The sequence below is a fragment of the Toxotes jaculatrix genome, chromosome 9 (assembly GCF_017976425.1).
Source record: "Toxotes jaculatrix isolate fToxJac2 chromosome 9, fToxJac2.pri, whole genome shotgun sequence".
In the NCBI taxonomy this organism is placed as follows: domain Eukaryota; kingdom Metazoa; phylum Chordata; class Actinopteri; family Toxotidae; genus Toxotes; species Toxotes jaculatrix.
In genome coordinates, this window is record NC_054402.1 from 23,802,839 (window position 1) to 23,827,609 (window position 24,771).

The following is a 24,771-nucleotide window of genomic DNA, read 5'->3' on the forward strand; positions in this document are numbered from 1 at the left end:
AGAATTGTTGAGGAAATATTAAGCGTAGGAGGCTAAAGCCCTGGTTATACAAGGCTGTTGACTACAAGCACCTGATGACTCTTGAAGGCCTTGTTGACAGATGGTCTGCCTTTTAGACACTTTTGAAGAGAATATGCAGTTAAATTTAAAACATAAATTTACCTGAAGACCAAATGATCCTCCTTCCCCTAAATGATCAGCTACTGACCAAGTCAATGCAACATGCATTTCCTAACTGGTCTTTAGAGAAAGAATTATAATTCACACTGGACTGATTTTAGCTGAAGTGACGCCTGGTGTGACAGCCGTGCAACATGTCCCCAGCAATAATCTTATGACCCGGGCTCGAGCGTGTGTACAAAACAAATAGTCAAGAAGCACATTCCATCACCTGGCTCAACATGTGCGTGTGTGTGTGCCTGAATGTCTAAATCCTTGAGGTGGAAAACTACAATGTGAGAAGGGGCAAAGAGTCCATGTTTGTATTCTGATACTGATGCAAAGAGCTCAGCAGTCTGGTATAAAAATGGGACAAAAGCAGTCTCTGAGCAATGTGATCTAGGAGAAGTCAGAGGAAAATTACCTAGGGATAGCTGATCTATTCCCTAAGCTAAATTAGGCACATTAGGCTGACAATCTCTTCATTCAAGTGTTTAAATTTAACCTAGGTACAACATATTACTTTGGAGGGCAACGAAAACAATTCATTGTTACTAATGGCAGACAGGCCTTTATTGTACATTCCTACAAGGTACATAGCATTCTTTAACTCGCCAACACCAACGTTACTGCTGAAATCACCTCATTAGGGGAATGCGGGACAGTTCAGGAGAGTGTGTAGGAGAGTCTCAGAACAGGATGAAGCCTTCTGTGTCACTGTTCCAGAACAGAATGTGGTCTCCTGTACAGTCGCTATAACAGGACATCAGATAAAGTCTCAGGTTGGCTACAAAACCATTAAGCTAGCAAAATGAGAAACCATGTCTAACTGACCTTTTTAGTCAGTTAGACTGAGTGCTGATCTGCTCATAATTAGGAAGTCTGGGTCGAAATCAGGGGTTTTAAAATCTGCTGTAAATGTTTACAGATTTCCAAAACAGGGCAGAGTGTGATTAATAGAGTTCTCATGCAAATTCTGAAGTTATAGGTAGCGTCTCTTTTTCCTATGATTTGTAAGCAGATTTACTGACGTTTAACCTCGACGGACATCAGAGATAAGTGCAAGAAGTGTAAGTCACACTGAATTAAAAAATATGTGTATCATGTCTGCGTGTTCAGATTTGACTCAGATGTGACTGAGAAGAAGTAATATGTTTGCTGCCAGCTGAGTCATTCAGGCACCACTGCTGCTGCTCCAACAGCTGACCGTACTGATAAGCAGGCCAAATTAGTGTGTCAAATTATAGTAACTCATTTCCCATTGTTTTCAGTATCATGCACCTATCGCTTTAACCTCACACAGTATCTTTGCCTAACATACACTGACAAAATAACTGTAACTCTATTGTAACTCTAGGTGCGGTAATGTAATCATTGTATCAGAGTGTGGGAGTCAAGGGAAAGCTGACCCACAATGCAGAGCTCTTGATTTATTCATTTACGGTCTTCATCAGCCCTCAGCTTTAATAATGAGCTTTGGGTGGTGACCAAAAGTGGCCAACATAGAAATCCTAAGCTGCTGGCTAGACTCATTGTGCATAAGTGGTTGAATATGTCTACAATCTGAGAGAACCCCACGGTTCAGCAAGTGCATCAGAGATTTTGTCTCTGGTGGTTTAGGTCCCTGATAAAAAAAGGTCCACCAAACACAAATGAAAAGATAAGAAATGATGATTTGCTAGCTGGCCTAGAAGTGCTTAGGGACTTCCAGAAGAAGAAGAGGAGGTCAAAGAGAACATCTGGACTGCTGCACACCCTGCTGCTACCCTGACCTAGATAAGCAGCAAGAAAACAGATGTATGCATGGATAGATACTGTGTAACTGACATGTAGAGCTCTGTGAGTAAAAAGACTTCTTAGTTTTAATTTGAAACTTTAAACAATAATAACGATTTGAGGACAAGATCCCAGTATTGATACTGGTCCACCCACAGAACGGTACACAACTATACCAATGGACACCAGCTTTAGTGTGATGTTAAAATAACTGTCCTGTTAGACATGCAACACACTGACCCTAAAACCCTACCAGTCACGAAGACCCATAATAACAGCTTACAGCTACTAAAGTACTGGCCCTTATTTGCCAAATAACAAAGTAAAGCTCCAACTTGTACTGACCGTGTTTTTTTTTTTTTTTTTTCATCAAACCATAAGCTGTCTGACCAAAGTGGCAAACTGAGAGTCAGACAGTCTAAAAATATTGTTGACTCAACAAAAAGTCTAGACACAAAGCCTGAGCAGAATAAATTCGGTCAAAATCATGACAGTATTCACTCAGACACGCCACCCTCGCCCTTCACTGGCTGTTTGTTTGCAGGAGCCAAAGAGTAACAGAGTGAGTGAAAGGTTGTCATTGTCTCTAAATTTGATGTGAGGTAACACTGGACCATGTTTAGACAGCAATAAACAGGGCTGGAATGAGTTTGAAGCCAATACTGAGAGTGACTTGTAGCAGTCAGATAATCACAGCAGTCGTAAAACAAGTCAGCTGATTATCCAAACCCCTTCATGTGGAGGCAGACCCAAAACTGAGTGAACCTATAATGTTGCTCAATGCACAGAAACTGTGTAATAAACCATGGTTTTCCTTTTAAGTTTGGTTGGTAAAGCATAGGTTTACACTGTAAATGACCCTGGTTATGACAATACTAACACGTAAGTGCTAGCTAGCCAACTCACAAGCTAATTCACCAGTTATGTTACAGGCTTGTATATTGACATCTGCCTTGTGTCTTATCAGTCTATTGGCAGTGAGCCACACGAGTCAAAACCTGCAAATGCAAGACACCAGCTACGAGGAGTCAGTAAACAAGCTGTACCTAATTATTTAAAAAAGTGATTATGAACTCAAAGAAACACATGTGATGCTTGATGTGGTGTGAGAGTAACAGTAAGACTGTATCCAGCAAGGCACACACGGTCAAACTTAAACTTAGTACAGCCACAGAAATGCTCACGTCATATGTTGTTTACATGTTCTGGTGATCTGAATATCACGCATGAGAAAACAGGAAAAACAAGGGTGATGATAGTCGTGTTAACCAGCTTGCCTTACTCATGAACATGGCACAAGATGAACTGGACCATGAGGCACCAGCAGCTGTTATTTTTGTGTTGTAAGCTTCTGAGAAATCAGGGTTGGGTTTACCTTGCTTTGCCAATGCTATTTCCAGACACCTTTCAACACATAACACATACAACGCATAAATGAGTTTAAACCTTCATATTACAACAAGAGGAGAGTGAGTATTCATTTAAGCCATTTTCTAATCATTCTGTTGGACTGGAAGCAACAGTGAGGTAAGAGGTGGTCAACCTGGGGTGGAGGGATATGTAGTTGTTTATACACTAAACATGACCAGCGACCAGACAGCTGGAGTTTGGGTTGAGCAATAAAAGTGCCTGTAGTAAGGCCGCTGCTTATGGAATTTCAATGTAATTTAAGTTTGTAGATCATATTATTCTAGCTGTAAATGTTGTGAATCAATGCTGTTATTTCAACATGTGTGACACAGCACCAATGTTACACAGCAGAATAAAAAAAGAAAAAAAGCGTCTAAAAAAAGCTGTAATACCGCTCACTCTGGCTGTTTCACAATTCCTTGTGTCTAAGTTGCTAATTAGGGCTAATATTGTGCATTAAAATGATTCATCATTTAACCATCATTTAACCTTTGATATTTGCATCCCTGGCTGTGTGCAAACATTGCTTGATGTTCATTGCTGGGTGAAAGTAAAGAAAACAAAGCAGCGCTCCACTGTCTCGCCTGAGGATGGCTGACCTTAACATGACCTGAGGAGGGTTCACTGAGTGGTCACAGGGGCTGACACTGTGATGAGCATCAGTGATGAGATCATTTATGTTTTCCACCAAAAAATGTGTCAGACATTAGGCACACACCCCACATGGGACAGCACGCAGCACACACCCACTCCGTATCATTGTCACATTGTAAGGATTTCTAATGGGTGACACAATGCAGCTAATGACTGTTTTCTGTATTGAATCTGTTGATTACTGTATTATTATTATTATTATTATTATTATTATTATTATTATTATTATTATTATTACCTTAGAAAGATATTCCTGTAGAATGAACATCACTGAGTTATTTACTCACTTGAATACCTCTTGTTCTCCTACTGTGTGACAGTATAATTAATTTACCAGTATCCCATGATTGTCCCTTGTGGCTGCTGACTAAAAAAGTTGTAAAGTTTTTCTTCAGCTGACAAATTGTTTCAGCACTAAACATTAATATTATATAAACATAACACAATATCAAACTGAGGACCCTCACCAAGGCCGGTTTCAGCAGACTGTGTTTAGGGCTTTATCGGTGCAGACACCCAGCCTTGGGGAAAGTGGGTGATTAACTGTGCCTGGAGTAACAGAGGCCTGGGGTTAATTACCAGGACAAATAGGCCAGCTGGTGACATGGACTTCTCAGTCCGTGCATGACAGACAAGTGTTGATTACTTGATGGGTTATAAAGAGGATAAAAGTCAAGTTCAAACTTGCCAGTTCCACTGCAGGAAAGGGTCAGTTGTGTTTCACTGTGTCTAAATTTCCCCTGCTAAACAATGATTTTATTTATTTATTTATTTATTTTGGTAATGAGATGGAATGAGGTGATGGTGCATGATTAAGTGGAATATCAAATAGTCTCTCACATATATACACTTTAAAATGAATGCTTTTAGTTAAAAAAAAAAAAAAAAAGGAATTGTTTTTATCCAGTGATTAATGTTTAGTTTTAGGACAACACCTCTTTGTTATTCTATAAGTCATTCAGTAATCTCGTGGTGATAAGGTGATTCTCATTTTTGTCTCAGGATCTCAGGAGGGGCAAGAGTTTGGCCATTTGTAGGTCATGTTAGGTCACATGAATCTGTTTCTGAATGGCCACTTGTATGAGCTAAACAGGAGCACCTGACTAATTAGAAAAGGCACAGCTAGAGTTAATTTTTTCAAGCACACCTACACGATGACAGCCGGCAGCCTCACCACAAGACCAGTTACTTAATAGTGTTAAATCTCTCTTACTCAAGTACGTACAGTCCATGAGTCCAGAGTCTACATCATCTAACATAAATACTTTTTTGGACCAATCTGGTTCATATCACACTGTCAAGCTCTAAAGTTAAACTCACACAAAGTTTTCAATGTGATGTTCTGAGATGGCTCTTTGTTTTAAAGGCTCTGCACACCCGTGGTGAACTCACACAGCTGATTTTCATTTATTCAGCTGATTAGACCTCTTCTCAGGACCGTGCGGCTGTGTGTACCCACGTGTCTGATGACCTCACATAATTCCCAGTATAGCGCCGCCCACTTTCAACCTGACCACAGGTCTAATCAGCCAGAAGAAGTGAAATAGCCCGTGTGGTTCCACAGAGCCTTTAAGACCTTTAACATCAAGTGTATTTTTTTCTTTTAAAAAAATGTTTCAGGAGTCATCCTGAAATTATGAAACATACCAAGATAAAATGAACCCTAAACTTGCATATGTGTTTCATTTGTCAAGAAAAACAACAAATATTAAGACATTCTTTGGGATGGACACTGAAGTGTCCTGTCTAATGTGACCTAGTTCAATATCCAGTAACAAATGTAAAGTTTACAGTGTCACAATTGTGGACAGAAAGGTGCTGAATTGATTGTATGGTGCATTATCATCTCAGACTCCATCCATTGTGTGATATTATAATGACTGTATGTTTGATCCTATGTATGAAGATTGTATTTTTTATAAATAACAGGTTCATAACTACTTGAAATGCACAGAAAAGTACGTGAAAGTAAAGATTTACAGCAAATCCTTTCGTTCTCTCACTCTTTCTCCTTCCCATCATCTACTCTTCTCCACTCTTCCCACCCTCCTCCACTCATGTTATCAGGTTATCAGGACTAATCCAGAGGGGAAGTGGGTCAGTTGTGCTTTCTGACCTGCATACACGAAGCTCAGGTCATTAATACTGAGCTTAGAGATGAGGCTAGTGGCCTGCTGACCCAGCTCATCATAGCCCTGTAGCTCCTTCAGACAGCAGTAAGCGAGCTAATTGCTGGGTTAGAAAGGGTCAGGTATCCATGCTAAGAGTTCATTTGTCACATAAGCATGGAACTACTCACGTAGACAGAAATAATGACCTCCAGTCTGCCTGTGATGGGACTATTTCTTATTATGTTAGGGGTAAATAAGTAAAGTAAGTAAAGAGTGAAACACGTCTAGTGCACTGTTGTACAACCAGGCTTCAAGTGCTCATAAATTCATTTGAGCAATAGTGCCCTCATTTGGTAAAAAGCAGTACTCTCAGGACCCACAAAGCACTGTGGGGCTTTATCATGTGTGAAAGTACAGAAATGAAACTAGTGTTGCCTGTGTGGTGACCACTTCAGCTTTGATTTCATTCAGCCTTACTCAGCCCCTGGAAACTGATCCCCTCTGGAGTAGTACATCCCCAATAAAAGCAGAAAGCTTCAGCCCAGCATGTACAAGAATAGAGGACATTCTCTTACCGTGGAGCCCCTGGTGGGGGAGTCAGACAGTCCGTTACTGCTCGGCTCCCATGTCGAAGAGCTGAATGCTCTGCTGCTGCTGCTGCTGAAGGCCTCCTGGGTGGAGCTCCGCGAGAGGGCCTCCTGAGTAGAACTGCGCGACAGGCCTGAGTAGCCCGTGCGTGAGCTAGTGCCATACGAGTCGGCCACATCGCTGGTCCTACTGCGATAGCTCCTCAGGGCACTGGTGGAAGAGGACGGGGTGGAGGAAGAGGAGGCATCATTGAAGCTCAGAGAAGCCAGATCCCTGCTCAAGTCACTCTGAGATACTGATTTCCGTCGGTTGAGTGAGATGCTGGAGGCCACCGGTGAAGAAGAGAGGTAGCTGGACTGGGCCGAGGACGAAGAGTAGGGACTGTAGCTGGTGTAGGCCGATCCCCCACTCAGCCCTGACCCTCCATAGCTCTTAACGGGGGTTCTGCTGAGGCTCTCACTCCGGCGGCTGCTGCTGCTGCTTCCGAGGATGTCGGTGCGTGGGATGGTTCGCCCCCGGTCGCGATCAGGGTCTGAAGAGGTGCTGTAGTTGCGACTGCGGGCGGTAGAGCTGCTCAGATAGCTGGAGGAGGAGTAACCTGAGGAAGAGGAGGTGGGGGACTTGTAGGAGGACAGCCTGTCCCGCTCACTGTATGAGCTAAGGCCCGGTGTCAGGGAGGAGCTGTAGGAGCTGTAGTGGCTGGTGTAGGAGGGGCCAGCGTAGCGCTTGGCGGTGGAGGAGACGCGGGACATGCTGCTGCTGGTTTCTCAGCCACAGGGAGGCAGAGCCTCTGGAAGACTGCATCGACTGCAGCCACAGCAAAGAGACACAAGTATTAGATCATCAACAACAATCACATCCAAACTTAGATACAGCAACACTGTAGGCAGCAATTAGGACATCATTTATTCTTAACTGAACAAACATCAATCTGAAAACTTACAATATAAAGTGATACTGTGTAACAACACTGTCTTACACTGATACTCATTGTCCTGTTATTTAAAGGAGTGTGTCAGCACTGTATCATGTTTTAACCCAGAGGTTTTCAAAGTGTGAGGCGGGCCTCCCCAGGGACACTCTGAACAGCTTCATGGGAGGATCAGTGGATGGAAAAGAAATAATATTGCATCAGTTATCAAAATGAAATCACATAGAATAGTGTAAATGTGAGTTAGCTCAGAGACACAGCTAGGACAGACCTGTGCTGTAGTCTGAAGTTATGTCAAACAGCAGTTTTACACCATCTTGGCTCAAGTGTTGAGTGACTATGGGAAGAAACAGCATAATCATGGGATCCAGGAATTTAGCGAAACTAAGCAAGTAAACTAAGGGTGGGGGTAGTGGAGGTGGGGGGTGGGCACAGCCTCAGACTCTGAAAACCCCTGTTTTAACCCACAACAAATTATTATAATTTACATTACTGTGACTAATTTTCAAAACATGCTATAATGTTGTAGATTTTTAGTGTATTTTGCAGAGTATAGCTTCAAATCAGTGCTCTACCTACAACATTATCGAAATCAACTTACAACAATGTGCAACTTGCATTATTTACATAATTTATGAGAGTCAACATTACGTCTCCTTTAACTGTCAACAAAGTTTATGTCATTTCGTTGCGGGTACATGAAGCACAGGAAAGTGCATGAACTTTAAACTCCAAACTTTAAAGCTATTACATGGAGCCTCTGACCATCTCTTAGTGGTATCATCACAAAACATGCTGATGCAGACAGCAGAGCACAATCCCACATCTACTGCTGTGTATGTCTTTTGTCTTTCATACTCCATGGCTCCAGGTTTTAATGCAGGCTTACACATAAAAACCCCAATGATCATCCTGTGATCAGGTAAAATCCCTTTCAAATGATGCATTTATACCAAGAATGAAATTTCCATTCTAAAATTCCCTTTTGAAAAAAAAAATCAGAATCTAAAATCTAATCTTAAACTGCCAGAAGCCTAAAACAATACAGAAGTGGAATTACACACACAACTTTGCCAAAGGAAACTGTTTTTGGATACACACCTTGGATGCTCATGGACTTTATGAGGAGTTTGATATGACAGTTATGTTATAATCTTTGCTTGTACTATACACCTCTGTTCTGTAGTGAATTTGGTTGAAATTAGTTAGTTATTTGTGATGGCTTGACAAATTTATGATTTTTTTTTCAGTTCATTCTGCTTTGTCTTCTGTCTTCTTGTCTGCGATCATATAAGGTTTCATCATTGCCACTTTTTTCCATAGACTGGAACAAATCAAATGGGATACATAACGGTGTTAGGACTACAGGACTACAGTTGTATACTGTATACTGGTTACCGAGGCCTGGTAGACGACTACAACATGGATACCATACCATGAGCCAACATCACATAACTCTGAGGCGCGTGATACACTTTCCTGAGGAGACCGATCTGCAGTGACACAATTAGCACTAGGTGGCATGCTTGTTAATAGAGACATTGAATATAATCTCTCCATGTTTCTTGCAGGGCACCAGCAACCCCCCCCCCCCCCCCCTCCTTCCGTCTCTTGGTATGGTGTATATCTCTCACTGCTATAATGTATGGGAGAGTCCAGCTGGGTGTTGGAGGTAAAGAAAGGCAGGCAGCACACTGTGTTCCTGTAGCAGAGAGAAGCTCTTGTTCACATACACAGCACTGTTTGAATAAATAAAAGTATCTGGTGTTGCTGATCCGTGTTGAGTTTAGTACGGGAGGCTCCTATTTCTTTAATCTGTCTCTCCTGTCTTCTCTCTCTCTCTTACTGCTCTCTCTACTCTCTTGCTCTCCCTCTTCCTCCTCGGCACCCTGCCTTCTCTCCGACTGCACCTACTTCTCCTCAGTGTAATTTCCCCTCCTTCTGGGGCTCTATTGCTTTCTCCCTTTGCCTCTCTCTCTCTATGACCACAGGCTTATCAATTATTCAGAATATGGATCTGGAGTAGGCAGACAGGCAGCGTGCTGGAGACAGGCAAATACACACTGCTGGCCAAAATACACAGGCGCAGGCCAGGCAGCTGTGGCCATTCAGCTGAGTGCTGCTAAGCCACCCAGGCTAACAGCACCAAGAACCTGGCTTTGTTTTAAGTCAGCCAGCTAAAGTCAGGCTCAGTTGACGTATGAGGCGTATGATTATATCATTTGGCAGCATTGGTGTTTGGACAGTTTTGGTTTGGGTGCTGCAATGAACATGGCAACAGTACAACATGAGTATCTCTGACATGACCAATAGTTCTCTGATGGGATGAAGCCTGGGTCTGGATTTATTCTCCACCACCACCTCTCTCAGTTACCACACAGAGAAAACTACATAAACTCTTGTGATACTTTGAGTCACAAACATCCTGAACTTAAAGACTAGAGATGATCGGTACATAAATGACTAAATATTGAAGACTGAATCAGTAGCTTTCTGCATTGTAGCTCCCCTCACTGGTGGATGAAAGCACTGACAATTACATGTGATATGATATACAGCATTCTAGTTATGGCTACAAACTTGAAAACCCCATGTAATAACTCTATTTTATTCCCAATGCTCGTTTTTTGTTAGTGCTTTTTTCCATTAGTTTGAATAATCATTAAGTAATTTATCAATGAAAATTTTGAAAAAATTTGCCAGTGCCAGTTTCTTAAATGTGAGAATGAATCACTTTGCTTTTATTTTCCGTTTTACATCACTGTAAACTGAACATTGGCGTTTAAAGATGTCACCTTAAACTCTGGGAAACTGGTATGGACTTCTTTAATCAATTAAAGTGGACAGATTTAATGATATGTCATTATCATTATCATTATCATCAGCTTTAAAAAAATATCACCATCAGCAGTGGCCACAAAAGTCATGCAGTGATGTTTTTATAAATGCTTCCACACTGACTCCAACATTCAGATTTCAACATTCATACTAAAGTTTGTTTAGTTACATTTTATATTTTAGAAACGTATTGTATCGATACTTGTAAGGGATTCATTGTGTAAAGAAATACACAAGTATGGACTCCAGTAAAATACTGTACTACCCCAACCAAAGATTCCTGTTCAGATATCCAGACTGCAGTGCACATTTTCTAGGAATCTGAGCTGGTAATTTGCTGCCTGAATGCAGAGGGAACACTAGCCAAGCACCATTTTCAGAGCTTGCATCTGACTGTGATTGAGGCAAAACTTATTCATCACGGCAAATTCCACCGACTTACCAGGCTGCGGCTGGTAAGCCCACCACATCCTTATCATCACACTAGCTCAGACCTTCATTATGTGACTCCTCACACTGTGTAAACACAGGGATGAAAAAATGTGTGAGGGAAATAACAGTAAGAATCCTGGATGATCTGTGGCACCACGAGGTGTGTTTTCTCTGACAAAACGGTGAGTAAGACCCACTGTATAAATATGGCTCTATACTGAAGCAATGGTTCTAAAATGGACGTTCTATAACACCCAATAATAAATAAATAACATCATATGTCTTATCATATGGAGGTCTCTGGTTCTCGTGTTTATTTTAGGCTCATTAACATCTTGGAATTCTGCAACTGTCAAATAAGGGCAGTCTATATGTCTTTTGAACCCTTGTCTGCAGCACCTTTGCCCTGGCTAATCCTTACCCTGCCTCATGTGTGCACCCCTCTGAATACCCACAGCTGTATCACAGCCAAAGACCCTGGGCAGCTGAGTGAAACAACCTTGGGCTAGCCTGGTGGGCGAGCTGCTGAGAGTGAAGTGCAAACAGCAAGTCACACCCGTGGGAGTAACACCACACCACACCACACAACACGGACACACGGGATTGATAAGGTGATAGCAAACTATGGATTTTACTTCTGAGAGGCAATGTCTCCACGGAAACAACAAATGCACAAGCACAAGAATGCGCCAGGCTCTCTCTCTCTCTCTCTCTCTCTCTCTCTCTCTCACACACACACACAAATGCACACAGGCTACTCTGCATTTTCAGCCTCCCCTGAGGTTGTTCTAACCAGTAGTTACCATAGCTACCGTGGCAACAAGCTGCATTTGTTTGCCTGCTACAGACGCATAAAGAACTTAAAAGTAGTACGAGGACATATTCCACAGCCAATTTACACGTACTATCAGATCTGCAGCCCGGCGGCTGTGCGTAATGCTCTGTATTCCCTTATCTCCTTCAGAGAACCACAGAGGAAATGAAGAAAAACTCCTGACAAGCCTAACAAGCCGCTGTGCTGCTGGAAAACGATACAACAGGATTAGATAGACTCAACTATGAAAGGTCAGAGAGAAAAAGAAAGTGAAAAGATGTCAGTGTGAAAATAAAACATTCCACTGCTATGACCGAACTTCTACTGACTCTGTATTAAGAAAGCTGTCAACAGAGTGGCAGAAGTGACTGCATGAGCGAAGTGGAAGAGAAGATTTTAGCAGCTGACTGCTGGCAATCCTTGGCAAAGAGCTGGAGAGATAAAGTTTCACTTACTGGGCAGGTTTCAGAAAACCAAGCTAAAAACTTCTTGGGAACCTCACTTTCATTACCTGGAACTGGATTCAAGAGCAATATAAAGACAAAAGGGGGAAAAAACAAGAATACTAACAAAACACCTGTGGTTAAAATAACAGTTCAGGCTGGTTGAACTCTTTTACTTGTCAGTACACACATTCTCAGTCCATTCATAAAGTGTTAAGCAGCAGCAGTACTAGGATATTCACCAGGTGGAGAGGAAGTCACAAAAACAAATGACCTCTGATCTGATTCTATTTGTGCTTATAATAAAATGTGGCAAGAATAAAACACAACTGCACCTCAAATATCTTTGATTAAAAAACATTGAAAATAAACCTGACTAATATTTGGAAAAGGATTTATTGAACTTTATAAAAGCTTAAATGTATAATTAAAGCTTAAATGTATTTTTCATAGACTTTGTTGATTTTGATTGGACCTATCGTCTCATGGTTTAAAATCCATCATTCTAATCAGTCAGTGAGTCAGACCTCTTACAGTACATACTGTCCTCCCAGGTCTCCTCCTGGCCTATTAGAGAGCAGGGCCAGTCTGAAGTGCGTTAGGAGAGTATGTGTGATGACGCAGGATTTCTGAGCTGCTGTTCTCTGGGGGGCGCATTGCCTGAATGTAACATCAGCATGGACACTCTCTTGTAGGTGCGCCTGTGTGTGTGTGTGTGTGTGTGTGTGTGTGTGTGTGTGTGTGTGTGTGTGTGTGTGTGTGTGTGTGTGTGTGTGTGTGTGTGTGTGTGTGTGTGTGTGTGTGTGTGTGTGTGTGTGTGTGTGTGCATCAGTGTGCTGTGCTATAGTAAAATGGTTAGCTCAGTCTCAGCTGAGTCAGTGCAGTTTTGACGCGAGTGCTGTGATTCTATGCAAAAGTCAAGTTCAACAGTGGATCAGATACAGCTGTTACCACAAAGACACAACAGAGGCACAGTGGACTCAGGTAGCTTAATGTTTCACTCACCCTATAGTACAAATTGACCATAATACAGCCAGCTCGTCGAAAACCTGAAAATCACACTGAAGTGCCATTTCATTTCACTACGTTCACTCAGCATGACATCCGGACACATTTGCCTTTGGGAGGGGAGCAGGCTTGTTTTGACCAATCAGTAGTCAGTAATATATCTGGCCCACAGACGTTATTTACAGACCACACAGAAGCTGTGGTAGCAGTTCCTAGAAGCTCGAAACATTTTTCATGCTGGTCGGGGAAATATGTTGATTTAGGAGTCAACCAATAAAAACTGTTAATTTAATTTTATTGACGCTTCTCGAAATTTTTCTGGTCATATTTTTATGCCTCCATGTTACAGCAGTGACCACCGGCATTATGTTTTCAGGTTGTTGAGCCGTCTGTCCATCCATCCCACTCTTGTGAATGTGATCTCCGATTTGACAGAAACATGCACTTGGACGCGAGGCTGACCTGATTATATTTTGGTGATAAAAGGTCAAAGATCAAGGTCACTGTTGTTAGGGTTTTTTTTTTGTATAATTCAAGAATTCATGAGCTAAAATGATGAAGTGACACTTTATATCCAAAAGGTCAAAGGTCACTGTCAGATCATAATATTCTGCAAAAGCACATTTCTGGCCATAATTCAATGGCACAGTTCAGGAACAGAGGAGGTGGAGGGGGACTGTGACCATATTCCACATTTGGTCAGATGCTGACTTGGTGACACTAATCTTGGACTCCCCACCTCGAAACTCTGGTGACTGTATAGATCTTCTGTGCTGCCAAGCTGAAGATGTGTGTGAAAGTGAACATAACATACCATAGGCACTGTGTTTCTCTCATAATGTCAGAAATCAACATAGGGGCTGTTAGGGTGTCTCTGGGCTGTGCTGAGTTTGGTTTGGCCTTACAGGGGGCTATATATACCCTGAAATGTGAGCAGATAAGAGACAGCCGATGTCTGTGAGGGCCACACTGACGCCTCTGCTCCTCCCCCTCCTCTGCCTGTTACAACTAAGTGCCCTGCATATCAAAATTCGGCTTGAGTACTTGGTTATTCTGACAAGCCGCAGTTGGACCTACTCCAGCCTTCCCGAGCTGGTTAAACTCCACTCTACACTTCTGTTTTCCCCTCGGCCAAGTCTAACGTGCGACAGTACAATCCTCTTTATAATTCTGTATCTACAGCTACATAAAAGAAAAGAAGGAAATGAAGTAGAGGAATGCACAGTGCTGGCACAAGAACTCTTAGAGGGCAAAATAAAACCACAAAATTAAAGTGGCAACTAAAAACATCTGTTTCATAAAAACACTATGAAAGAAGAGATTTAATATCAGTGATTTTTCTTGTCCTAGTGCCTCCAGCAGTGCCTCACAAAGCTCTAGGGCTCTGACTGTAACAGTCCAGTCACCTTTCATTTTCCATCCTTGAACATACTTTATTAAATTGTCTAAAATAGGTCACATCCTCAAACGCTGCATTCAAAGTTTGCAACGGAGGAGAATAGATCATTTGTTTTTTCATATTTCATACTCAAATGCAGGAAATTCCCTCCAGAACCTACCCCTATTGCAATTCCTCACTACTGAAACCAGGTTTATATAATGTGAAAACCTGGCAAGGAGCAACCAATTAGCATTTATCATTACCACCATCTGTTGGTGACTCACATGAGAGGCCATAACAGCAGCAGTGACCTGAGAGAGGACTGGATCTGAGGGCTGCAATGATTGATGCTCCGGCCAATGCAGCTGGCTGGTGTAATTCTTTATTCATTGAGGTAATCATTTGCTCAATTAGACAGATTATTATTTCAAACACCTATCAATCTCTGTCAGTCCACTGAGTGGTGCTGAGAGATGAATTAGTTACACAGAAGTTGCTTATAGCAGCTCTTGGTTAAAGAATGAATTTACACTTTTGGGATAGTTTCACTTTTCAACATACACTGTATTTTATCCATTCATAAAGTCAGCCACCACCAGTGCTATAGCTTCACTGATGATCTTATTTTGAAGAGATCTAGAATTTTATACAGTTAATGACTTCTACATATTCTGGAAAACAATATTATATTTGATAAACTCCAGTCTGGTTTCCACAGACAGCAGATTCTGAGAGTTTGTTTAGGTTTACAGTTTCTATGTATTAAAAAAAAAACATCTACTGATATATATCGCAACCAGATTTCTTCAACTCCCCCATATCAATATCAGTATCAGCCTCAGAAGTCCAGTATTGGTCAGTCTATAGTCCAAATCTAATCTGTGCCACCAAATGTTTCATGTCTCCATTAATGATCATGTTTTGTCATCAGTCCCTTTCATATGCAGTGTGTCACAGGGATCAGTGTTTGTCCTAGCGCTGGTTTCTGTGTACACTCAGTCCCTTGGCCACAAACTATGTCACTTTGATAACTCATTTTTATTACAGTCTCTGTTTTATAGCAATAACTCTGTAAAGTAGATGCAATTCAAAACAATGACAATAACAATAACAACAATATAACAATATATCAGCAGACAGTTAGATAGTAATTTTTAAAAAAAATCTTCTGATTATATCTGTCAAACTAAATTCTGAGCTCTATGTGAAATCATTTGCTTTGTCCTGTTTTTCCCAACTAAGGAGCCATGAAAAGAATCAGATCATCTCTTTGGTCTGAATATATGGAAAAAGTCATCCCTGCAACTCTTCTCTATGTCGACTGCAGCTGGCACAGGACATTTTACTCTTGACATACAGTGTAAAACCCAACATGGTGAGGCACTTCCGTATTTAAAAGAACTGTTGTGGCCTCTCACTACTGGAAGGTGCCTCAGATCAGCAGAACAGGGACTTCTGGCTGTTCAAAGGTCAAAGCAGAAATGTAACTTGTTACTTCTTGTCTCTCAAACAGCCTCCTGTATCAGGACATATCAGGAAATACATTTCATTCCTTTTATCTGATATTTTTCCCCCAAATCCACTAGATAAACTGCTCTCTATTAGAAATCTGAATATTACCACCACTGTATTTTATAACAGATTAATTGCCTGGTAGTTTTGGTGTCTAATGTGGTGGATATGTGTTATTTTCCACAAGTTTCTTTTTTTCTATGATCATCAAAACCTTTTAGCGGCATAAGCTGCAATTTAAATGTCATATTAGTGTCACAGTCTGAATGTCTAGGTGTCAGTAATGCTGAAACCTAAGAACGAAGTGATGTACAGCATCACCTTTCTAACTTAGTCATTTCTATGAGTCACTGGTAAGTTTTATGATACACGATAAATAACATACTTTTCTAAGTTTTTCTGACTCTCTTTCACAAAGGGACTGATAAATTCTGCTGCGATACATCTGAACCACGCAATCAGTGATGTAAAACTCTGCCTTTACAAGCAGCAACAACAGGAATGCATTCTGAACTACATGTACTCGGGGACACTTAAGACCTCAGACTGTTGGCGGGGACGGTGTGTTTGTGTAACGGCATGTGTGTGCAAAGTGGTTACCTGCCGTATTTGTAGCTGTGTGTCAGTCCCTGCAGACTGTGATAGGTCTGGGGCGGCTCATCCTATTGTTACTACCCCACAGAGTACACACATCACACAGGCTTTGTGGCACTGAATACTCCTGCAGAAACACACAGACAAGCTACATGTCATACACACAGAATGATACAAAAGAAAAACCAACAAAAAAAACAGATTTCATTTTCTGTTGACTCTTGGTTGAGATGAATGTAAAACAGGCAAGTAAATATCACTGTCAAAGAACAGCTATCAAACAATCTACGTGGTCAGAAAATTCCTGCTTCAGGATAACAAATGTTGTCTATAGACCATCAGAAGTCAATGTCTCCTTGATCTGTTTTGTGCTGTCTCTCACAGCAAACTGTGACACTTAACGACAGACATGTTCAGTGTGAAGTGAGCGTACGGGCCTCCTGTACACACATTCTCTGGATTTCATGTCCAGCCGTTAAAGATTGATGATGCATCTGTCAGCTCGTATTATCAAATCCGGAAAAAAGTTGCTCAGTTATAAAGCTCATAAAGAGCTGGATCCATCTTTGAAAGCTTCATTATGTGTCTCCTCCGTACCTTGTTTCAAAGGTTGCAAACACATTGGCTTCTATTCTCTATATATTTTCACTACAAATACACATTTCGCACATTTCAACTGGTGTTATGCCCTACCCTGGAAAGTCGTTCTCAGCCCTTCTACTCATGCTAAAAAAAAAAAATCCAGAACTTTCTGAAACGTTATCCCCTATACTCCTATCACAGTCTCCTTGAGAAGATGCACCCTACAGCTGAGCAGACTGCCCACACTGTAAGCATTCATCTAATGAGCAGGTACCTGAAAGAAGAAAAGGGAGGAAGAGTGACGGTTAAGTTGATTTTGTAAGAGGCTCACCCTTGTTGTTCAGAGCGACCAGGCCAATAGACAGAAAGCAACGGGGTGCTACTTGGGAGGCTGTGGCCCCAGAGTGTGAGAGGATAGTATGAGCACAGCGAACCAGAATGCCACAGATCAAGTTACAGAGCCGGTAAATATAGCAGACGCCTATGACCTCTACAGGTCACTCAACACTCAGTGGCGTTCCAATTTGCTCTTAAAGGACTAGCATTAAGGCTTTTTATAAGCCAAGCTGGGTAAGCATCAAGTCCATCACACTGCTGTAGCCAGCAGATTGGCTGCTTCCACAGAAATTAAAGTCTGAAATAAGAGGCAAGCCTCACTGGATCATGATTCATCCGCAGGCATCTCTGACTTCCCCCAGTAATGGCTCAGATACTGTACACACTGTTATACTAAGTCATTTGCTGGTGGCCAGTTGCTCTGAAATTTCAGCTATCAATCAGCACTGAGTTATATCAGTTTTAAACACTGACAGAAATGAATGCATTTCAGCTTCACGTGACATCATAAAAAGCACGTACATGTAATTTTAATCTATTCAAAATCAAAGTCATATTCTACCGGCTCTCCCCTTTTCTGTCTGTTATTTCATACAGTCAATCTGTGTTTTTTTCAAATACACGCGTAAATCAAAGTGTGTTGCAGTACTGGTGTAAGAGAGACAAACACCAGTAAATTACCACATTAAATCAAGTGCTTTCTGGCGCAGGGAAACAGTTGAGGTATGTGTGCAAGACAATGGAAAAAGACAGACGTAGTGCTGTGGACGGTCTCTGTGAGGGGTATTGCGTTACATGACACTGAGAGGAGATGGGACGACACTAGCACAGAAGCCATAGTCGATGCACCGCAGTGTGGCCGTGTCTATATGGTCCTTCAGCCTGATTTGAGGCAAATATCAGTGTTTCTTTCTATTTTCTTTTTTTTTTTTAAAGATCCCTCATAACGTCCCCATCCACACGTGATTAGATAACCACTCAGACCCCGGGAGCGTAATGGAAGCGGGGCAGGTTTGACAGTGTACTGTCCGTGAGGGGGGCGGAGGGGAGATCGAAACAGCGAAAACTTACCGTCCCTCAAGTCGCCTGGACTGGGAGGTAGCGAATTACAAAGTTAAAGCGTCGTTTGTTACCGAGCCCGCATGATTATTTTGTCCGTGCAGCCTCGGTGAACGTCCCACATCGGTTAGTTAACAAGCTATCTCGCTAGCTAATTCTACAGTGTCTCTGTAGCCAAGACAGCAGCGGTGTTACGCCAAGGTGTTCAGAGACCACCCGGCCAAACTGTAGTGTAAGCGAATTGTGGCACTGCTTATTGGCAAACCGTACACATCTCACGGGGAATAACAAAGCTAAGAACCATCATACCCGCTACGACACCACTCCTCTCTGAGACGTAGCTATATCCGATAGAATAAGCAAGATTTAAGTCGACAAAATCTGAACTTTTAAGGCTGGCTCAGATCTCATTCTTCCCCCAGAACACACGTAGGGCAGTTTATGCGGCTAAAGTGTCTTGAAACTTGAAAACTAAAGAGCTGCTTCACAGTCAAATTGTTGTCGAACATTTTGGTGGGCCATTATGACTTCTAAAATGTGTTAGTGTCCAGTAAGGTATATATATATTTATTCTCCACAAGCAAGATAACGTAATATTACCAGAGCCTGGTAGGAGCCTGGTTTGGCTCGTGATTGTGTCCATAGGAGAGAACAGCACATCAGTGTTATGGTGGTGTAAGGTAACTGCATTCACTCACCCCACAGTTGGAGATCACCTCGATCCAATCGGTCAGAGAAACGCCCCCAAAAAGTGTCTTTTCTGGCTGGTTTGTGCTGCTCTTTAGGCCATTACTTACTAAAGTCGCTGTGAAGGATAACCAGCAATGTCGAACAGATGACTACACAGGCATGGGTTTTTAATCAAGACTACACTGGTATTCAGCCATATCTTCTACCCTCTTGCAGTTGTAGAGTTTCAGCAACCAAGTAACGGTCCTTTTCGCTTTAACGGTGACGTCAGTCCGGTAACGGAGCTAATTTCTGATTGGTTCATACCTCTCTGTGAGCGTCAACAGCCAGGACAGCGAACCGCCTCCTACACCGTCGCCGTGGTGATGAACGTAAACATCAGAGGTGTCGTTCATTGAAAAAATGCGACGTTCAAGTCTGTGGGAAAGAGGGAAACCTGTTTTCAAAAGTCAAATTTCTCTCCACTTTTGTGGTTTTGGGCCTACATACTAACAGAAATACCAGCTGTTCACTGGTAAATACTATAAAAATGTTATTTATTCCACCTGTTTAGTGCACATGTGCTGGCCAATCTGCCATGTTGTTTGACAGCTTTAAGTTAGTGTAGTTTCACGGTATTTAACCGTAAACTTGTTTGGACAGAAGATCAAACTGAAATTGTCACAAAATATCGTGGTATTAATATTGTGTAAAAATACAGATGACACTGAAATACATTTTTTGTTTCGTTTGGTGGCTTGTGAATGCTGGGAAATTCTAATAATATTTTTAAACTATTACAAAGCTTACCATATTTGTACTGTTCTGAATGTCTGATAAATCAACAACAATGTTTACTAATGAGGAATGTGACCTTTTTAAAAAGGCAGTTTGTAGAATGTGAGAAATAATGAGAATTACCCCCATTCTGTCATTTTAATTCTATATGTGCAGTAATTACTGCATTCAACATTATTAGACTATTAACTTCCTACAATACCCCAGTTAATTATAAGAATATTGTGCTGTAAAAAATACTGAAAAATGTCTCAGGAAAAAATTATGTCTAAGATTATTTCCTTTAAGTGTTCCAAGTTTGAGCTCTCAAGTAGTCATTCACACTGGAGTGTGGCTGTCAAAGCGTGCATCAAAGCGAATGAGTCATAAAATCATGCTGCAGTATAACCATCTCTACCATGAAACAAATCCAGACCCCTGACATGGTTCCAAAGCTGCTGCTGTGAATGAAACAAAGTCTCACACACTGAGGAGGGAGACTGCATTTTATTACCATTCAGTGACGCATCTTTCTCTTTACATACTTACACAAGAAAGATGACTCATTCTTTACCATTTAATACTTCATATAGGTTCCTACAAAATGATTATGTTTTAAATGCCACAGATTATGAACAGTCCCATGTTACATATAGTTGAGTGAACTGATTAGCTTAAATACTGGTGTATAAGTCTGAGCAGGGGTGAAACCTAGGCATCCTGCAAATTTAGTCCAACCAAAATCTATAACTCTATAATCAAATACAAATATAGCCTTCTAAGATCCACCTGAGCTCTGGTGCACTACTTTGAGAGGCAGACGATGGCTCAAGCAGTGTATTTACGGATATATCCGGAGTAGCAGTATCTATTTAGACTCATGGGTTTCCATTCAAACGCAATGTGCAGTACTAAAGCTGCCAGATGTCTGGCATTATATGTTAAGTATTTAACTAAACAAAGGAAATATGGAGCTTTTCAGTGTAATAATTTTCTCCATTTCAGCTGGCAAGCCCTAATCTAACTGAAGAGTGCTTCATTTTTGTTCAACAGGCATGATATCAGTTCATCACTATGGTGAGAAGGTTGTTCAAAATTTAAATTCAATTTTCTGTTTCTCATTTATCCAGTTGCTTCTTACAACATGAACTGAATGCACTGGTTTTGAGGAGTAGAGAATGAAATAATGGGTTATACCTGACTGACTTCAATGGAAAAATCCACCCTCAGTTAATCTTAAGGAGATATTTTGTCTACTTGAATTAGGGATTTATTCTATTTTTAAAATGCCTGTTGACGGCCCAAAGTACTTCTCTGAAATTAAAGCAATAGTTTGATATTTTTGGAAATATGCTTTTTCACTGTACTCCAAATAGGGAGCTACAGCCAGCAGCAGGTTATCTTATCTTAGCACAAAGACTGCTATAAAAACAGCAAGCCTGGCTCTGTCTCAGCACCTCTATAGATCACTACTAAGTGTGTAACTGAAAGGTTGTGGTTTTATAGGGGGGTCATGTGCCAGACTGTTTCAGAGCAGAGACCCCAGTAAGTCACTGCATACAGCCAAGAAATAGCCAAGTCCAGCAAATAACCTCCATAAAACTGCAGTCTCTAAAATTTAAACTAGCATTAGTGAATTTTATAGGTACTGGTAAGCATACTGGTTAGCTTTGGACAGAGCCAAGCTATTTGTTTCCAATCTTTATGCTAAGCTAACTGTGGCATTGATCTTCTCATCTAAATCTCAGCAAGAACAAAATAAGTGCATTTTCCAAAATGCTGAAGCATTCCTTTAAATATTATATTCAGCTCCATATTATATACAAATGGGGAGAAAATAATGAGAGTGAAAGTAGTGATGACAGCAAATTGAGAATGGGATGGACCCCTCTGGCTCAGTCTAGAAGCTCAACCTGTCTTGTGGCTGTACTGCATTCTTGTTTATTGAAGCTACTGCTGGTGGAATTATTACCTCTGCCTCTGAAATGGGTGTCTCCCTGAAGGACTGCTGACTGAAAAGAAGGCTCCTGAAGGCCTCACAGTCTGATTCTTTGAAACCACAACCTGATGCTTACTGCTGACGGTTTAGCTGAGCACAGAACATCTGAATATTTTACATTTACTCATCTGGCAGATGATTTTATCCAATGCGACTTGTAAGAGAGAATATGACCTCAAGTTGTCTTTCTGACCTGTAATTCAGAGGAGTGAAACCAACAATAACACAACAGAGGGAACAAACAAAGAGTACAATGCCAAGAGCAGTTAAAGGGGTATTTAGGGTGGAATTATCCTTTAAAGGCCCCAAAAACCTATTCTGTCAATCAGCGTCTGACTGTGAGTGATGAGCTCCTACATAAATACCACAATTTTTTTTTTCTTTTTAATTTAGCTTAGTTTGTTTGTTTTGTCTGGTTTGAATGGGTGAGTCTCAGCTGGGAAGTGGGTGACTTCACATATTTGGACCAATCAGAATTTGATATGATGGCATTTGGGGTTGTTTCTTTATGTCGCCAGGACTCAGACCGTCCTGATGACGCAGATCAGCTGAGTTCTGGGCTGTTAAACTCTTCATAAATTGTAACTATGGATGTTTGATTTTTGCTTTGGTATTTTTGCTTTAATGTTACAGAAAAATAATTGAAATCAGAATTTTCAGGGGCTTTAAAGGCTGTAAAATGGCTTCGCCAATATTTCTGGCTTGTGGCAGGCTGTACAGTAAGCAAGAGACACAATAAATAATATCATAACATATTGTTTCTAAAACAACAAAAAAACAAAAAAAAAAACAAAATCTGGATAAATTCAACAAACAATAAATTTACATCAATACTTAAAATATTCCCCTCTGTCTTAATATAAAACAAAGTTCCGTTAAGTGCAGAGTGAATAGTTTCCTCGCAAACACCGAAAATCAATAAACCAATAACATGCATACCATGATAAACCACCCACCCTGCAAACAGCTGCATACTACATATATGCTCACTTCAAACAAATCTCACACTGATAAGCACAGACACTATAACTCAACACTTCAGTCTAGAGTTGGATGTTTGTGCCAGCACTGCACTGCTGCCTCTCTGTGCCGGTCTCTATGGCTGTGGTTCATGCTACACTAACATTTATTCAGCACTACTGGGATAAAATGGGAAAAGAGGTTAGAGTGCTGTAAGTCTTTTCATCAGACCTGCTCACTGCTACACCTTCATATTCACTCGTCTATTTATATCACACTTTCTAATGTTCAAGTAGAGCAGTAGTGTTAGAAAACTAGTAAATAACAATAATAGTGTTGGATATATTGTGGCATTTGCATACTCGAGATATTAATACTTTTGAAGGGTAACAACACTGTTAAAAAGAGGCTGAAGCTCAATGAGCTGAGTTTTCTCTCAACACTGAATGAAGAGAAGCTACAGCCCAAACACATATTTGTTTCCAGACACTAAACGTGACACATCAGCTGCTTCCTTACCTGCTTCCCTACTCTGCTAAGTTGCTTTCTACAAGAAAAAAACAACAGCACCAAACATCTAACATCAATGCTCCTCTTATACAAGGTGAATGCTGCTTATTAAAATCAATATATACTGTATACTTTCCACATTACAATAATATCATAATGAGCTATCTTTGGTGAAAGTATCTCTCCATAGAATGGACTGAAATGTAAAATATACTTGTGTGTGGGAGGTGAAACACTGATGTAGAGGATTAATAGAGGAATAGTGTGCAGTGTAAAAGGGCCCCCCAGCAATTTTGTATTCTATGTCCATAAAGTCAGGGGACTCGCAAGAGTCACGGGCTGTCTGGTAAAAGTTTTAAGTCTAAAACCTGTCCCAGTCTAAAAGATGCACATGAATCGACTTTACTGAGTCCAGTGTCTGTTCAAGGATGACACTGATATATTATGAAAACTGTAAATAAACTGTAAAGAAAGAGCATTGACTAAGCATTTAAATGTCCTTAAAGCAAGATCATATGCAAGTAATAAAGGAAATCATGCAACTGAAATAAAAAAACAAAGCACTGATAAAAAAAAACCCCATAACACCATCCTCTTAAATACATAATATTAACCTGAAAACAATAAAAGTAAAAAATGTGTGCAAAATCAGAGGAACTGAGGAAACCACGCTGCTACCATATTTCATTAAAATGGTCATAAACACACACAAGTTAATAAAGAAGCTCACAACCTTTTCTTGCTCCCCAGAACGTATTGAAGTAAGGTGGTCTGAATGTGAACAACGATGATTCAAATGTGCCTTTACACTGTTCTTATGCAAAACATGCACCAAGAGATTGTCTTTTAGGTACCCTGGTGTGTGTGAGTCACTTCTTCCCGCACAAAGAACCTCATCTTGTGAGGTTACTGTAGTGGCAGAGCACAATTTTTATCTAAGACACAGACAAAGCCTGTAGGGGGCAGCGCAAAACATGACACAACAGCTGCTTTGTGGTCAACTGTGTGGGTATGTGTGAGTGCATACATGTGTGCAGACAGTATGTGTTCTGTGATAAGACACCCAGTAACATTAGATCTTGGTCAGTGATAATAAAAAAAAAACTCATCAACCTTTAGATAGTCTTCACACTGTTAGATCTCATCAGTTAATGATGACTGCACTCCTGAAGCCATTTTAGGATAAACTGGTGTCATTTTCCTTTTTATACCACCTTCTTCAAAAGTC

The 24,771-nt window shown here is 41.0% G+C and overlaps 1 protein-coding gene across 4 annotated transcripts in view; it reads right to left on the bottom strand.

Annotated features, from left to right (window-relative positions):
• Nucleotides 1-19,536, bottom strand: part of usp2a (ubiquitin specific peptidase 2a) — a 40,468-nt gene extending 20,932 nt beyond the window's left edge. For 2 of the 4 annotated variants that reach the window (XM_041045733.1, XM_041045730.1), the window contains exons 1-3: nucleotides 17,565-17,669; nucleotides 16,658-16,778; nucleotides 6,686-7,505 (exon numbers count right to left, since the gene is read on the bottom strand). In XM_041045733.1, the coding sequence (XP_040901667.1) occupies nucleotides 6,686-7,450 (765 nt within the window). In that variant the 5' untranslated portion in view covers nucleotides 7,451-7,505; nucleotides 16,658-16,778; nucleotides 17,565-17,669. Of the gene's footprint in view, nucleotides 1-6,685; nucleotides 7,506-16,657; nucleotides 16,779-17,344; nucleotides 17,451-17,564; nucleotides 17,670-19,326 lie in introns of those variants that run through there. The other 2 variants (XM_041045731.1, XM_041045732.1) reach the window with 2 other exon arrangements.
• Between the last annotated feature and the right edge of the window lie 5,235 nt (nucleotides 19,537-24,771).